The following is a 16,864-nucleotide window of genomic DNA, read 5'->3' as shown; positions in this document are numbered from 1 at the left end:
GGATTTACCCTGATTTAGGCACCGTGGCTCCGCTCAAGTCACGTGGCAGGGAAACAAATGCTTTAAAAAGAAGGCAAGCAACTTTTCTGTGCACATGAAGGATATTCAGTGACATTTTGTGGTCTCTGCTGCAGAACTAAGAAATCTTCAGCATCTCTCTTTTGCTTTTTATATGTATTTTTTCTATAGATAGTTATAGAATGTATATATCTATATATATTCACTATTACAGAAGTGAAACAGTTTGAGGCAGTACCCAACAAGTCAGCCCCTGTTTTTTCCCCTCAGGATTAACCTCTTTACCTTCTCTCTCTGCATTTGCTTTAGAAAACAGATCAATTTAGGCCTTAAAAAAATATATTCTGCATGTACAGCAAAGCTGTCACTTAAAGTTTAGTCCCTGGCTTTGCCTCAATGCTCTTAGGAGCCTTAATGAGATTTTCTCTATTCATGCAAATCTTAGTTTTTCTTGCTGCTAATTATCAGAGGCTGGCTTTCAAATCTACTTAAGGCTGACCTTTTTTTTGGTAGCTGAAATGTATTTTTCTCTTGCTAAAGCAACTCTGTGTGTTACCCGGTGTGCAGGAGTCATCACATGGGTATCCATAATTTTCTGGAGCTAGAAGAAAGCAGGGATAAGTAGGAATTAAGAGACATTTGGCTACCACATGGCAATCAGAAGCTGCCTCAAGGCTGGCTCCTGCATCCCACGCTTTGGGATTAGGGTTGAGTCGTGTTCTGTTCGCTCTCAGTCCATCTCAGGGAAAAATCAGATTTGAAGTGGCCTCTTGGACCTTCTAAATAATGAAGATCGTTATTATTTAGACTTGACAAGAGGTGGGGGAGGTCACAGAGCATCTGGTGCTGCAGGTGGCTTCAGAACAGGTAAATCACTTCCCCCCCGAGGCCAAACACCTTGGAAAAGTCTCTTCCACGTTTCCCGTGGCAGCTGGAACTCTTGGCTGAGGCTTTCTGTAATATCCTGTCACTTCTGGCCTCTTGCAGAATGGGTTTGATTTTTGCCCTGCAAACTCTGGAACTGGTCACTTGGAGCAGCCTCTAAGCCCTGCCTAATGAACTCCTGTTCCCCTTGGAGCTTATTTAGGTTATATAATGAAGCTGTGAAATGGAAAAAGACAGCAGAGAGAATCATTCCATGGAAATCTGCAGGACATGGCTCAAGTATTTCTGTTCTGGAGGTGGGAATGTCCCCCTCTCTCTGGTGTCACTACACCAAAAATCCATCATTTAAACTTAGGCTTTAAAAACAGCGATTTTCCTCATCTCTTTGCGTTTGAGAAGTTTTAGTTTGCAGAATCTAACACCAATTGAACATCATCTTGTGAGACTTTAGGTGAGGCAAAGATAATTGATGGATATTTTCCTAATAAGTCTTACCAGCACAGCCTTAAATTGGCCTTAGCAAGTGGAGATCTTTCCTTGTATGTGGTTTAATTGACATAAAACTATACCTGCACACTTTATACTGTAAAGGTGGAAAGATACCTCCTGGCACTGTGGATTTAGGTAGAAGAAAAACACTGAGGAGAGTTGATGGAATTAAAATTGCTTTCACAGGCTTAATTCTTATTTGTTATTAGAGAACCATCAGTAGAGCTGATGAATCAGAGGGGAAAATCACAGTGGCTGATTTTATAATGAACCCTGAAACGGCAGTGAACATTGATTTCTTGTGTCTTGAAGTGAAATTCAGCCTGTTTGAAGGTTAATAATGAGGGCAAAGCTGCAGCCTGGATGGTTTGCAGAAGGCTCTGGATCCTCTCCACGTGGAAACATAATTACTCAGGTCTGGGAAGCGTGCATGCATCCATCAAGGGTTCCACTGTAATGTGTTTTTTCCAGGATGGTGTGAGATGAAGTGCAAGATTTCCCTTTAATGGCTCCAGTGGCTGCTTTTCAAAGTCTTGAAGGGGAATAGCCTCTTTTATCTCCCTTTGGAAAGCCCCCAATCATAAATATTGAGGGATTTCTGGTTGTGTGTGCTGCCATAGTGAGTAAACGTCAGCTTTCACCCTGCACCTGCTGCCAGGCTGCACATGTGGCTCCACAAAAACTGTTTGTAGCCACTACCTCACATAAATAAATGACCAAATCCCCTCTTGCAGCAGCCTCAGCACCTATTCCCAGCTCCCTCCCCACCTGTGCTAATAATGACCTCACCCAAAGAGCTGCTGGGGCTGAAGCGTGCCAGATGTGCTCCTGCTGGTGTAGGAGCTTTCCTTTCCCTCCTTCCGTAGTGTTGGGCTTGTGCAGGTAATTATGAACAATTCAAATTAAGATGAACCACTTCAAGATTGGAATTCTGTCTGGTTTTCCTTAGAACGTGCCAGGGTTTCCTGAAGAGGAGGAACTCTTCCTTCTGCTGGAAGGTGTCCCTGCCCAGGGCAGGGGGTGGAAGGGGATGAGCTTTAAGGTCCCTTTTCCTCAGACCATTCTTTGATGGCATAAAAATGGCAGAATTTGTGATTCTCTGGTTATCAAGGTGGACATTGGAGGCTGGATTTGCTGATCTTGGAGGTCTTTTCCAACCACCAGGGCTGACAAAGAATCTGGGATGAAAACTGCAAAAAAAAAAAAAAAGCACATAAGGAAGGAAATAAGGAAATCCCAGGAGGTGCTAAACATATTTCAGGATGCTGGATAGGAGGCTTATTATCCAGGGTTTTTATCCAGGGAAGTTGCCATTTGAGTAATGGACTGTGCAAGCCTGGTAGCACAACTTGGAAATCCTTGCTTCTGTTTTGGAATGGAATCTAGAAAGATTTTGTGGCAGGTTGAAGAGGAGCTGTGTGTCTGATGCAGCTGAAGCTCAGAGGTGATTGTAGGAATCTTACTCATCATATTCCAAGCCCAGCACAGGTACTCTATGACTTCCACAAGGTTGGATACTCTTAGTTCCCAGTTGGGAGTTGTTTTTCCATCAAATAAGAAAGAAAATAGCTGGCATAGATCCAGAAAAAAATTCCCCACAGACTTGGAGGGAAGTAAACCCAACATAAACGTGTGGATCAATTCTTAGGTCAATATTTGTCCTGTAGCATACTTAGGAAAGCAACACAAGGAAGGAAATTTTAGATATAATGACATAATTTTTAAATCTACTGTTATATAAATTTCTGGGCTTTTTTTTGTTTGTTTGTTTTTTCCAGAATGAAAGTCCTGCAAGGATATCAAGGCAGCCTTCAGCAAAAGGATCAAGGCATCGCTCCAAGCCCGGAGGAGAAGGTAACCACGAGGAGGATATTGTTATTTCTATCAAATATGCTGCAGGCTTATTGAGTAGGAATAGCAGAAATACTGAAATATCCCTGTTTGTTATTGTCAGGGTTTGGGTTGTACTCCCAGCCTGCATTTGTGAATCCAAGGAAATTTTCCTGCCTGGATTTGGGATATAGGAAGTGAGATTCAGTTCAGTTTGCTCTCGTTCCCCGTGCATGCTGCAGATATAAATTCAGCCTGCTTTTGGTAATTTCTGTGTAATTACTCTCTAAATGAGCTTTTGGACTTGTCTGCAACTATTTCTGACATTTAACATTTGGTAAATGTTGACAGCAGAGCAAAGTGAAGGTTTGAGCCTTGAAATGGTTTTAATTGGGTTCAACAAACAGTTGGGCCAGGCTTTCCAAATAAAGAAATTATTTCTCTGTGGAGAAGGGTGCTTCCTTGCAATCATGTCACCAACTTCTGTAGTTAAACCTATTAAATATTGTACTTACACACTGACTGGAAAGTAGATTATCTTCAGAATACCCCAAATATATCCCAGACATCAGGAAGAAAGGAATCTTAGCTGAGCACTGCCATCCCTTTGTGTAGGAAACGAAGAGGAAGAGGCTGGAGAAATTCCTGGATAAGGAATAAAAGTGGCTGGTACCCAGAGCTCAGACAGCAGCAGTGGAACTGCAATTTCTGGCTGTATTTCTGTGCCTTTCCCCCCTCCTCTGAGTTCAGTGATCGATCCTCATTTCCTTTCAGTGCTTCGTACCCCTGCTATTTTAATTCTGAAGAAGAAGTCACTGTACATAAACCACTTTAATGTCTCTGTTCAGAAGATTCAGTGACACCTGTCAATTGATACCTGTTAAAAACAGCCAGTTCTGGTTACAAATTGGTGCTGTTTAGACTAGTGAAGATCTTCATACACTTAATTTGCCAATCTCACTATTACTAATTTCTGTGAAGGGATCATGTGGTGCTGAGTGTCTTCCCAAGCACCCACGGTTTCTTTGGATTCCTGGTTTAGGTTTCCATGTGTCTGAGGCAAAATACTGGAGTTACATCAGTCCTGCTTCCAGGATAATGAGTAGCCCCTGTTTGGGCACCTTAAATACCTTGGAAAAAGCCTGGCACTTGGGATCTGAATGTGCGTTCATTTAGGAGCTTCATTCAAGACGGTGCTAGAAAATTGAAATTTTTATGTCACATCTCCTGTGCTGTGAAGTTGGAATCGTTTGGCAGCCGAAAAACCCTGTCTGGATTCCATTAAATGCAGCCTTATTTTACTGCTTAGTGATCCTTAGCTGATCCTAGAACTTCTTTTATTTCCCAAGATTTCAGTATTTGTTTTATATGGCACTAAACTGCACTGTCCAGACACACCCCATTTAAGGGGATGTCCCTTCAAAACCAGGATCCAGCTTTCCTGATAAATGGAATACAATGGATGAATTCCCCCATGCTCTGGCTTTAGGGTGGATATTTCTTAAATATTAATGTATTTATAGATTTTTATATTGTAAAATGTTATTTTTATATTTTATATATTAATATATTTATTATTAATTATTATATTATAATAATATAATAGTATTTAATTTATGGGGTTGTCCCTTCAAAACCAGGATCCAGTTTTCCTGATAAATGGAATACAATGGATGAATTCCCCTGTGCTCTGGCTTTAGGGTGGATATTTCTAAAATATTAATGTATTTATAGGTTTTTATATTTTAAAAATTTATTTTTATATATTAATATATTTATTACGGTACTCTTATAATACATCATTATCTTGTTATATGATAATAATATACCATTAGATGGTTACAATATTTATATATTTATTATTATAAATATTGTAATTATTCATAAATTTAATAATTATAAATGATAATATGTTTTTATATATTTAAATGTTTCTGTACTGAAATACTCCTCTTTTCCTGAAGCAGCACTGAAATTTTAGTTTACCAGAGCCAGGAATATTTTGAGGCATTACCCCTCTTTTTGTTCTGGCACCGTGGAGCTGCCACAGGTGAATAATGCAGAGGGCAGGAAAACTTTCTGGAGCTATCCTGATGTATTTTGCACAGTGGTGATGATGAGAGCTTTCTGTTTTAGCTAATATTAATTGGGAATAAATCAGTGTACAACAGGAGGGAATGTCTCTTCTCCATGGGCAGATAAATTAGAGATTTATGCTGAATATTTCAGCTTTCAGGAGTTCAGTCAGCACTCATTTAAAAAGTCTTTGTGCACCTTGAATGTGATTTATTGACACTGAAGAGGGTTTATTAAACTAGAAAGAAATCCTAGCAGGTATTTAGCCTGGCTTTTTATTTTGAATTTTTATTGGCTCTTGGGTTTCATTTGCCTATAAACTGGTTTGTTACAGGAGCTGTGGACGCGAGGAGTGTGGCAGATGGGATTTCAGAGGATGGTGCTGCTGAAGTGCAGGAGAAAAATGAACCAGGCCTTGCAGAAAGACAGAAAGGTAGGGAAAGTTAAAATGTGACTGCTGTGGAAAGTCCAACTGGAGTGTTTGGGGCCAAATCCATGCAGCTAAATGATGTAAGGAGGGTGATTTATGCTTAATCCAACTGCTGCCGTGTGTTTTAATCACGCCTGATTCGTATTCTGCTTTGAAAAATGTCCCTCCCCTCATAAAGCAATTCCTTCTGTTTTCTTTCTCCTGTTCTTCTGTTTTCTGAGAGGCAGTGTCCCAAGGGAAATGCTGCACCTGAATCCCTTGGTGACTTGTTCTCTGTAAGAGGTGAATCTCTGCACGTTGCCTTTTTGTGCAGCTATTTGGGAGTCTCAGTGTTTGCATTTTATAGGATTCCAGAGGAAAGTTCCACCCCTGCCTTCTTACTTCTCCATTCTGCCCCCCAAGCTGGATATGGCTCCCAAGACATGGATTTTTATCCAGCTCCAGCATCCCTGGAGCCATGGAAGCAAAATGCAGGAGGAGGAGCTGGAATTGCAGCAAAAAGCTGCACTTTGCTTCTCTGCAGCTGCAGATGCTTGAGCTGGTTGGGAGGATGGATCCCATGGACGTGGGAAGTGTTCCCAGCCCACCTCTGGCCCCCAGGGCCTCGTGGCTGTGGCAGCCAGATGAAAGATGGATGGATGGCCAAGACATTTGTGTGACCTTCCCCAGCTGGGAGAACTTCCATGCTAATTCCCTTTCATCTCCTGGAGCTGTCTTGTCCTGTGGAATGTATCTGGGATGGAACAGAAATTGATGTTGTCATTGGGATGGGTGTAAGAGAAACACCCCCAGGTTCAGTACTGATTTGGGTTGGATCCCCTGGGGGTGTAAGAACCAAATATTGCGAATCAGAAGAATAATGAAGGTTGGAAAAGACCTCCAGAATCCTCAAGTCCGACCTTTATCATCGAGTTCAACCTTTATTTTATTGACTGATCTTGATTTTCAGCTTTGCTCACCGAGGCACTGTAAACCCTTCATTTTTTAGGTTCAGGACCTTTAAGGTCCCTTCCAACCCGAGCCATTCCATGAGCCCAGGATTATAAAACATTGTTTATTATCTGAAATAAACTGATTTTCCTAGATCTTTTTGAGCATTATTTCTGCCTGCTTCGCTTATATTGCGTTGCAGAGCACTGAGGCTCTGTATCCCAATTTTCCTGACCCAGGGAGAAGTTCCTGGGTTCTGGATGTAATTCCTGTTGTGTGCTTCATGCCTAACTCAATCAGATTGCAGAATAAGTAGAACTTTTCTGAAAAATCAGTGTATTTGTTATTTCCAAATTAATTTGCCAGACAATGACGAAAGACCAGCATCAAACATAGTTAAAAACTTCTAACAGAAAAAAGTGCTTTTTAATAAATCAAGCCCTTCTCTAATGCTTTTTTGCCCTTTATGTGATGTATTATAGAATTTTTAAACATAATTGGGCTGAGTTTAGATGCTTTGAGTAGACTTTACTCAAGGAGTAGCCACCACATCAACCAAGAATCCCAGCAGGGAAAAATAAGAGGTTAAGGGAAACAAAGGAATTGAGTGAGATGATGTCATTTTCACAGAGGAGGGAAATTCACAGCGGTAAGAAACTTATAAAAATAAAGCAATTTAACTGTTCTATTCAGTGCAGTGCTAAGATTCAGAATACTGTCATAAAAAAATGAGCTTTTCCTCACCAGCTAAGCCCCGATTTTATGTTGTTTTGTTTAATAGAAGGAGAAGCGGAGAACGTGGCTCCTGAAAAGCCTGAAAATGGGGAAGTACCTCCTGACCCCCCTCCTCAGCCTGCCCAAAGGTGTGTTTTTATCCTTTCTTTTCTTAATCATTAACTGCTTCCATGTCTTGTTATTAAAAAGAGGGCTGTTGGAGGAGAACATTGCATTTCCTCTGTGCACTCCATAAGGATGGCGTTACGGATAAGGGGACCTCGTTTTTTAAACCCCAGCTGGATTTTCTGGGTGCTCAGCCAAGGTTTGTGGTGTTGTGTCGCTTGTTAAAGTCACTTTTCCCTATTCCCACTGTTATTCCAGACGGATTCCCCGTCCCAGCAGCGCGAGGCCGGCTCCTCCCCGAGTGAAACGTCAGGAGAGCACGGAGCTCCTAATCCCAGAAAGGTGAGGGATGTGGGAGATGCAGAGTGGGTGTTCCTCAGAGCACACCCCTCCCAGCTCCTCTGGGCATCACCAGCTTAGGGTGGTCACCTCGTGCTGGGGACACGTGGAGTCCCCATCCCTGGAGTGTCCAAGGAACACCTGGACGTGGCACTCAGTGCTCGGGGTGGGGATTGCTCACAGGCTGGACTTGGAGAGCTTTTCCAGCCTCAGTGATTCGGGATTCTGTGATCTTTGGATGGCTTTTAGATCTGGAGAGACCTCAGTAACTCCATTCATTCCCATTTTTCCTTGTGTCCCTGACAGGAGCGGGAGCGCTAAAACTGCCCCACATGTGATCAGGGAGCAGCAGGTGTCTGATGAGGAGGACGAGCAGTTCGTGGTGGAGGCAGCAGGGCCCCTGCCAGAGATGCCAAAGGTCTGCTCCTGTTGCAACTTACTCAACCTTTTTCCATGTTTTGTTTGGAATGTCCAGCCTGGAGAAGGGAACAACCCAGGGAGAGCTCAGAGCCCCCTCCAGGGCCTAAAGGGGCTCCAGGAGAGCTGCAGAGGGACTGGGGACAAGGCATGGAGGGACAGGACACAGGGAATGGCTTCCCAGTGCCAGAGGGCAGGGCTGGATGGGAGATTGGGAAGGAATTCCTGGCTGGGAGGGTGAGGAGGGCCTGGAATGGATTTCCCAGAGCAGCTGTGGCTGCCCCTGGATCCCTGGCAATGTCCAAGGCCAGGCTGGACAGGACTTAGAGCAGCCTGGGACAGTGGAAGGTGTCCCTGCCCATGGCAGGGGCTGGAATTGGGATGGTCCTTAAGGTCCCTTCCCACCCAAACCATTCCATGATTCCATGGCTTGTTGAAGTATCCTCCAGCTGAGTATTTTTGAATAGTTCCACATTCCAGCAGTGCCAGCTTTTTGCAACTAAAGCTCTCTTCCTGCATGCGTAGGAGCCAGAAGTGGAGCTGCTTGAGGACCAGAAGCATGGTACGTTTGCTTTTCTCTGCATTTATACAGATCTAGAATGGAGCACTGGGTTTAAACCAAGTGCTGAGCCCTTAAAATGCTGAACAAAGCAGTAAAATCCCTCCTGAGGGAAGGGGTTTGCAACGTTTGCAGGAAAAACAACTTATTTACCCAGGCTTGTTTTCCTGTGCAGCTGCATTTACAACTGTTTTAAGGACACGTTTTCTATGCATCCTCAATGTCAGCAGGATTTAAAATTCTGCCTAAAGCTCAGAAATTAATGTTTCTTCAAGTGTCAGGTACAGCTTGTCAGCTCTGAGATACGAGCTTGGCTTTAAAGACTAGTTCTAGAAAAGCTTGGGAGAAAAAAGGTCAAATAACAAACACCTTAGGTGTCAGTGTTTAAAATACCAAATAAAATGCTGTTCATGTTGCTCTAAAAATGAAAAAAAAAATTGCATTAAAAATTAGTTAAGTCTGCATTAAAAAAACACAGCAGTTGGGTTTTGTTTTATTGTCTGAATGTTTAAAACTGTTCTGTGGCCATCAGTGCTTAGAAAAATCCTGATTTTTCAACAGGTGGGCTGGTGAAAAGGATCCTAGAAACAAAGAAGGATTATGAGGCGTCCCAGAAATCATCACAGACCACAGACAGGGTGAGGTGGCAATGGCCTTCAAAGAACTGGGAGATTAAATGTTGCAATTGTGACATTTTTCTTCACTTCAAATGTGTTTTATTCTATTTATGATCAAGCTTTTCTCTGTCATGTCTTGTCTTGCTTATGGGATTTTTTTCCACAGTTGAGAAAGGGAAGGTAGGTTTTGTTTTTGCTGGTTTTTTTAGGGTTTTTGTTGTTGTTGTTGTTGTTTTGATCACTTTTGAAGTGTGTGGGGAGGATCTAGCAGTGATCACAAACCAGAAGGAAAAGGTTGGACCCCTCATATTTAAGTGTCTTCCTGTTACAACAGAGAGCTCTGGCTTTGCAAAGCTCCTGGTGTGAGAGGCAGCAAAAGGCAGAACATTGGGATGGACTTTCCTGATCCCTTGACCCCGTGGAAAGTTTCTAAATCCATTTGGATATGCTGGTGAGAGGCACTGAGGCAGTGCAGGGATAAAAGTCTCATTAAATTAGACAAGTGTGTCATGTTTTGGGGAGGTGAATGCATTTCATGAACTCTTACATCTTCCAATCACATTTCTTTTCATCTTAATTCAGTACTGTAGGGTTTTCCTACCTGTATGCTTTTCAGGAATGGTCTGTAGTGTTTGAGTCCAGCTGTTCACAGAGCTCTATGAAATCAGTGGTGACTCTTGAAGCCTGCACCTCTTGTCTGCCTGTTTTTGCTCTCCTGTCTTTCCCAGCACGTTGAGGAAGTTGGGATGGCAGATCTGACTCTTGGGGGAGTATCCTCCTTTCTGGGGTTTGGGATTGGCTGAGATCCATGAATTCCTTCCATGTATTGCAAAGGGCTGTGGTTGACGAGCCCAGGTAGGTTTAGGTGGGATATTGGGAAGGAATTGTTCCCTGGCAGGGTGGGCAGGCCCTGGCACAGGGTGCCCAGAGCAGCTGGGGCTGCCCCTGGGTCCCTGGCAGTGCCCAAGGCCAGGCTGGACACTGGGGCTTGGAGCAGCCTGGGATAGTGGAAGGTGTCCTTGCCTGTGGCAGAGGTTGGAATGGGATGGGCTTTGAGGTCCCTTCCAGCCCAAATTCCTCTGGGATGATTCTATGAATAAAGAACCAAATCCTTCTAAAAAGAGGAAAACACCTTTAGATTGGTGTCCGGAATCTGTGAGGAGCAGTTTTAGCTTTACCCAACTTGCTGTATGACATCCAGTTGTTATAAATGTGCTTCTTGTGGTCCCTGTGATCACTGAAACACCTCTGCCACTGGGGACATTTGCCTGCTTGGAGAAAATCTGCCTTTAGAGAATGGTTTGGAGACAAAGACGGGCTCCAGGCTGATTCTGCTGTTGATGCAGCAGCTCCAAAGCTCATTCCCGAGCTGGCACCTGAGACCAGGCCCTGCAGCTGTCCCTGTTCCCGGGTTTATAACTAGATGGTGCTGTTGGATCATCGGTTCCCAGGCTCAGTGTGGGAAGAGCATTAGGAATTCATTAGTGCTGGCTCTCAGCACTCCCTTACCGTGGGCTCTCCTGTTTGCTGGTGTCTCCTGTCCAGCGCTGGGCATGGAACAGGATAATAGAGGGAGGATTTACACAATCACATGGATTTCAAGCTCAGGAAGCTTCCTCTGGTGTCTGTGCTAAATTTTCTGGTTGGCTTTTTTTCTTTCTAACTAAACCAGTCCCTTTTTAACCCCTTAAATATTTTTAAATGGCCAATTGTGACCCTCTACAATAACCATTGAGTCCCACTGCTGGTTTTCAGCCCCTAAAACATCCATTCAGTGCTTGTTTGTCTTTTGTTGCACTTTTGAAGCCCTGCTCTGTGTTAGCAGTGCCCAGAATAGACAACTAATTCTGGAAAAAAACCTGCTGACTTCCTAGTCCATCACGTGGAAACTTGCCCAAGCTCCTGGAATTCCATGGGATTGCCTATCCAAGCAGCTGGCTGCTACTGCAGGAGGTTTCCTTGCTGCTACTGCTTTTCAGATTATGGGGTGGAAGTGGTTGGGATCCAGACAGGAGTGTAGTTTTCCTGAAATTGCGATCCAGAGGGAAGTGTGGTTCTCCTGAAATTGTGATCCTGAAGCTGTGATCCAGATCCTGAAAGTGTGATCCAGAAAAGAGTCCAGTTCTCCAGTTGTGATCCAGAGAGGAGTGTGGTTCTCCTGAAATTGTGATCCTGAAGCTGTGATCCAGAGAGGAGTGTGGTTTCCCTGAAATTGTGATCGTAGTTTTCCTGAAATCCTTGTGATCCAGAGAGGAGTGCAGTTTTCCTGACAGCAGAGTTGAATGGAGAAGATGATTAAAAATGCTCGGAGTGTGTGACAGGCACTTGCCAGTTCAGAAAACAAGAGCTGAAGACATGACTGAATCTGGGGAATTGATTTTAGAGGATGGAGTTGCTGTGACACAGCAGTAAAAGTAAAAAAAACCAAATTTCCAACGTGGCCTTGCCTCTGGGAATGTTTCCCTGTCTATTTAATTTGTTTTCCATCAGACTCTCCAGGAGAAATGTCTTCTGCATCAGGATGCAGCTGTATCCCAAACTGTGGCGTGCATCACAGAGTAAAATGAAGGGTACTGCTGCATTTTTGGAGTAAGGTATCCAAAAATCCAGGGAATACTTGAAAGAAAACTTTGGGAAATGCCATCTGCTGAAACCATGGTCTATCTGTCACTAGAATGTTCATCTTCCCTCATTTTATTGAATTATTCAATACATCCAAAAGAAATGAAATATTTTCCTGCTTCTATTCATTAGTCTTTGAAGCCTTGATCTTCTGCCAGTTGGGAAAACGAAGAGGGGAAAAAATAGGAGCCTGAGTGCTGGAACTTTTGGTTAATCCATTATCAACTCCAGTACTCAGCAAAAAATGATCAATGCATCTGCCTGATTTATTGGGGGTTAATCAGCCAGAAACGAGGTGAAGTTGGTGGATTAATACTTAATCCAAATGTAACAGTGGTGCCCTCTCAGGGATGTTTCACACCTTCCAGCTGCTGATGGCTGAGGAACATTTATTTATGTTAAAAACATTCCTCCAAAGCCCTTTCTGTGCTGTGTTGCCCAAACATGCATTTGATTTTTGAGGAGTTTTACTAAAGGAAAAGAAGGAAGAAGCAAAGAAAACTGGGACTTTCATCGTCTAGGTTTTGCATGTGCAGAAACTTACAATAATATACACAATTTTGAGGTCAAACAAAGAGGTCATTCTGGAAATACACAAGATTTTTGCTGCCTTGATTAGCTGTGTTCAGCCTAACAAATTCCTAAAAAAAAAAAACCTCCCTAAATGTATTTGTTTGGAATCTAAGCCTCTAATGTTAACCAGAGTAAGAAACAGATGTTCCATTTTGTATTCCACTTCATTTATTTGATGTGTGGAAAAACATAGGCAGGTTATTAAATAGCTGAAGCAAGTGGGATAACAGAATTCCCATCTTTGCACTACCAAAAGGGCTTCAGAAAAGCAGCAGCCTGGAGGCTTCTGGGAGGAACAAGTGGTATTGAATAGCTCAGCACCTGGGCAATATTAACTTGAATTACCAGTGTGATCCACGCTGCACTTCAGAGCTTGGGACAAATCTAATCAGTGCTGATTCTGTTTGTTTGAAGTGCTGCAGGTCATTGATTTTTGCATTAATCCCTCAGCTGCACAGCTCTGGGTGTGCCCTCCCAGGCCGTGCACTTCATGTGCTGTGTTAACCAGCTGCAGCCAGAAATCCCATTATTTATCTGACTGATTCCCACCACAGCTTGGTGTGTTCTCGGGAATGCTGACAGGGAAACAGAGGAATCACCTGTGGAAGGGTTTTCACCTCTGTGACATCTCTGGTGATGATGGTGTGGCGTGAATCCAATGAGAAGTCTCTCTCACAATTCCTCAAAAATAGGATTTTTAACCCAGCAGCCGAGCACCACAGGAGCTCAGATGGAGGCAGTGTGTGCTCCAGGGTCCTTACAGTGCTCCCAGCTCTCAGGGACCAAAAATGTGCTCCCCAAGCAGTCGTTGTGTCAAGCTGTGAACACAGGAGCAGGGCTCTGGCCACTCTTGGGATAATCCTGGTGCCAGGGCTCCTTTGTGCCCCAAACCACGGAATTCCTGTCCTGTGGGTGCAGTATAAATCCAGGTGAGACAGCAGATGGATCTGTGAACGCAGAGGGTGTGTAAAAGTGGTGGGGCAGCTGTGGTTCGCCCCCAGGAGAGGGTGCAGTGTGTAAAGGACACAGCACAGGGCCTGTCACGGCTTTCAAGGAGCTGGGGCACGGCCTGCAGGGAGAGAAGTTGTTTAACACAAGGAGCAGGTTTATTCCCAGTTCTTTTTCACCAGGAAAGGCTGCTTTTCCAAGAGGAAGAGAGTCTGGACACAGGGTGTGTGAGCTCAGCAGTGTGAGGACAAAGGGAAGGCTGGGCAGGACTGGCGTCGTGGCGTCGTGGGTGAATTAATGGGATCTGCTGTCGCTAATTCCAACTGGAATCGTCTCCTGGCTTGTCTCCTCAGGCTCAGGATTCACAGGGCTGGAGTCCCTCTGCTCTGGAGCCAGCCTGGGAGAGCTGGGGGTGCTCACCTGGAGAATGGAAGGCTCCAGGGAGATCTCAGAGCCCCTTGCAGGGCCTAAAGGGGCTCCAGGAGAGCTGGAGAGGGACTGGGGACAAGGCATGGAGGGACAGGACACAGGGAATGGCTTCCCACTGCCAGAGGGCAGGGATGGATGAGATATTGGGAAGGAATTCCTGGCTGTGAGGGTGGGCAGGCCCTGGCAGAGGGTGCCCAGAGCAGCTGGGGCTGCCCCTGGATCCCTGGCAGTGCCCAAGGCCAGGCTGGACATTGGGGCTTGGAGCAGCCTGGGACGGTGGGAGGTGTCCCTGCCCATGGCAGGGGGTGGGATGGGATGGGCTTTGAGGTCCCTTCCAAGCCAGACCATTCCATGATTCCATGATTTTGCTTTGTGTGCTGAATACTGCCCCAAATACAGGAGATTTTGGGAGCTGACTTCTTCCCAGGACAGGCTGAACGTGAAGGAAAGCAGGGTGGGTGTGTGGGCTGGGGTGGGTGTTCAGTCCAGCTCTTTTTTAGAAGGATCAAATATGAGATGGGGGGAAAACCACCACCCTCCAAAAAAAAAAAAGGAAGGAGGTTTTAACAGCCTTATTGAAAGAGCCATTCTTTTATTTCCTTGTGGAGCCTTCCAGCTCAGGAGCAGGTCAGACTGACTCTGGTAAAGAACATTGTGTCTCCAACTCCTTGGCCTGTGCCTGAACCCCAAAGCTGGCATCAGCAGAAAAAGCATCCTGTTCATTTGAAATGCTTTAACATTTACTGTTTCCCCCCTGGTTCTGTGAAAGAGTTTCTTACAGGGATCCCTGGTGGATAGTTACAATCCACTTAAAACGCAGACTCTGTAAAAACCAGGAAAAGAAAACAGCCTTTATGATCAAAAAATACATTTTATACAATAAAAAAAGCGCCCCACCTTGTTGGTTTTGCACTGAATATATCCCAGTTCCTTGTCCAAAATGAAGTTTCTGCCCTGTCCTGTAGAAAGAGGTGGGGGGGAAATGGTGGAGCTCAATAAAACTGTGATTACTTGGGTCTGTTTTCCTAGTGGGACATAATAACAGAGTTAAAAGGGGCTGTAGAAACTATTAAAATGTTTGATGGATGTTTGTACTAATTCGATTCATATTTTAAAAACTGTTAATTAAAAAAAAAAAGCCAAAGGAGAAGGTGTATAAAAAGAAGCAAATGCTGTTTCTCGAAATTCTGCTGGTTTCTGGAGCCTTGTTGATAATTTCCCCCTTACTGATTAAAAACGAAAATCCCTCCTTTCAGATTTCTCAGCTCCATGCACCCGAGTCCACATTGTGTTCTGCTCACGTTGAGGTAATGGGAAAAGCAGCCTTTTTTCCCAGGAATCCAAGGTAAACATTTATCTTGGTGCCTTATGAAAAACACGAAGGCAAGGAAACGTGTTGGGCCTACAGAAGCGATCCAGCCTTTTCTATGGGGATAATTTATTGATTCTGGGGCTGCAGTGAAAGGGGAGTTGGTTGAGGTGTAGGGCCTAATGAAAAAGCCTGGAACAATTCGGATCCTGGCCTTTTTCTCCCGCCTGGAAATCTCCTGTTACGCGTTCGTGCAGAGTGAGCAGAGGTGGCATTCAGGCCTCGTACCGCCCACGTCGCCGCGTGCAGGAAACCATCTGCCATAACTCCAGGGGATTCCAGAGGTTTTAACCCATAACTGGGACTGTGGGGCTGGGAACAGGCACTCATGGGTTTCTCTCCCCTTAATTATTTCAAATCAGCGTTAGTTGGCGAAGCTGGAGAGTGTCGTGGTGATAACTCTGAGCCCTGAGCCGCAGGACGTGGAATCATGGCTGGATTGTCCAAGGACAGCTTGGATGGGCTTGGAGCAACCTGGGATAGTGAAAGGTGTCCCTGCCTGTGGCACGGCTTGGAACTGGATGATCTCTGAGGTTCCTTCCCAGCCAAACCTCTCTGGGATTCTGGGATCTTGGTAGCACAGGCGTTAATGAGATAAAGAAATAGTGGATGGTGATTTTCTGCCTTGTGGGATGAGGGGCACAGTGTGCCAGTTGAGCTCCTGTGCCTTCAGCCTGGGAAGTCTTTCTTGGGAGGAAATGTTTCTTGGGTTTTTCTGGAAACTTGGGCGTTCTGACACCACTTCAGTATCATATAGTAAGTGTTTCAAAGACACTTATTAATTGTTAAATTTTTTTTGGTTTTATTTTTAAACAAACCTATTTATGCACCTGTCTGTGTAGTACTTACTAGATTTTTATTCCAAATAGTGTTGAAAAGGTTTTTAGTGGTGGTGTGTTTCAGTTCTTGCAATACCAGTTGGTCTTGGTGATCCTAAAGGGCTCCTCCAACCTAGACAATCCTGTAATTCCATGACTGACTTTGGATGGGATAATATTTTCTCCTTTCAGTCTCACTTTTGAAGTATTCAACTGCACAAAGAACATGCTGAAATTACAGAGACACTAGAATTAATTTTCAGTATTTACTAATACACTTTCAGGGCTGATTCATCAAAAATATTCCAAGGGTTTTTTTGTTTTCACTTGAGCTTTTTAAGCAGTTGTGTATTTTAGCCTGGAATATTTCAAATTGTGAGCTGGATCTGTGTTTATAGACCTGTGTATTTATAGATCTGTGTATAGATACATTCTGTAGGTAAAGTATATCATTCTGGTTTGCTCCTTTACTGAATCATGGCCTTTTCATTTCTATTTAATTTTGATCCTATATTTCCCTGTGGAGGGAAGTGTGGCTGCTTGGTCTGTCTAGGTATTGAAGAGGTCATGTCAGCATTACTAGGGTGAGAAATGGAATTTTGGTTGGACAAGATCTCCCAGGCCATCGACTCCAAGCTGTGCCTGGTCCCCACCTTGTCACCAGCCCAGAGCACC

The 16,864-nt window shown here is 44.1% G+C and overlaps 1 protein-coding gene across 3 annotated transcripts in view; it reads left to right on the top strand.

The window, feature by feature from the left end:
* The window catches only part of TRAF3IP1 (TRAF3 interacting protein 1), a 29,062-nt gene that overhangs the window by 7,566 nt on the left and 4,632 nt on the right, over nucleotides 1–16,864 (top strand). For all 3 annotated transcript variants that reach the window (XM_042035403.1, XM_042035401.1, XM_042035402.1), the window contains 7 exons: nucleotides 3,171–3,246; nucleotides 5,633–5,731; nucleotides 7,440–7,521; nucleotides 7,757–7,840; nucleotides 8,144–8,255; nucleotides 8,780–8,816; nucleotides 9,375–9,451. In XM_042035403.1, the coding sequence (XP_041891337.1) occupies nucleotides 3,171–3,246; nucleotides 5,633–5,731; nucleotides 7,440–7,521; nucleotides 7,757–7,840; nucleotides 8,144–8,255; nucleotides 8,780–8,816; nucleotides 9,375–9,451 (567 nt within the window). The remainder of the gene's footprint in view (nucleotides 1–3,170; nucleotides 3,247–5,632; nucleotides 5,732–7,439; nucleotides 7,522–7,756; nucleotides 7,841–8,143; nucleotides 8,256–8,779; nucleotides 8,817–9,374; nucleotides 9,452–16,864) is intronic.

The sequence above is a fragment of the Corvus kubaryi genome, unplaced genomic scaffold, assembly GCF_017639235.1.
Source record: "Corvus kubaryi isolate FWS band 111438036 unplaced genomic scaffold, C.kubaryi_AGA036_p1.0 37383, whole genome shotgun sequence".
Classification (NCBI taxonomy): Eukaryota; Metazoa; Chordata; class Aves; order Passeriformes; family Corvidae; genus Corvus; species Corvus kubaryi.
This window is presented reverse-complemented; position numbering and strand designations above follow the sequence as displayed.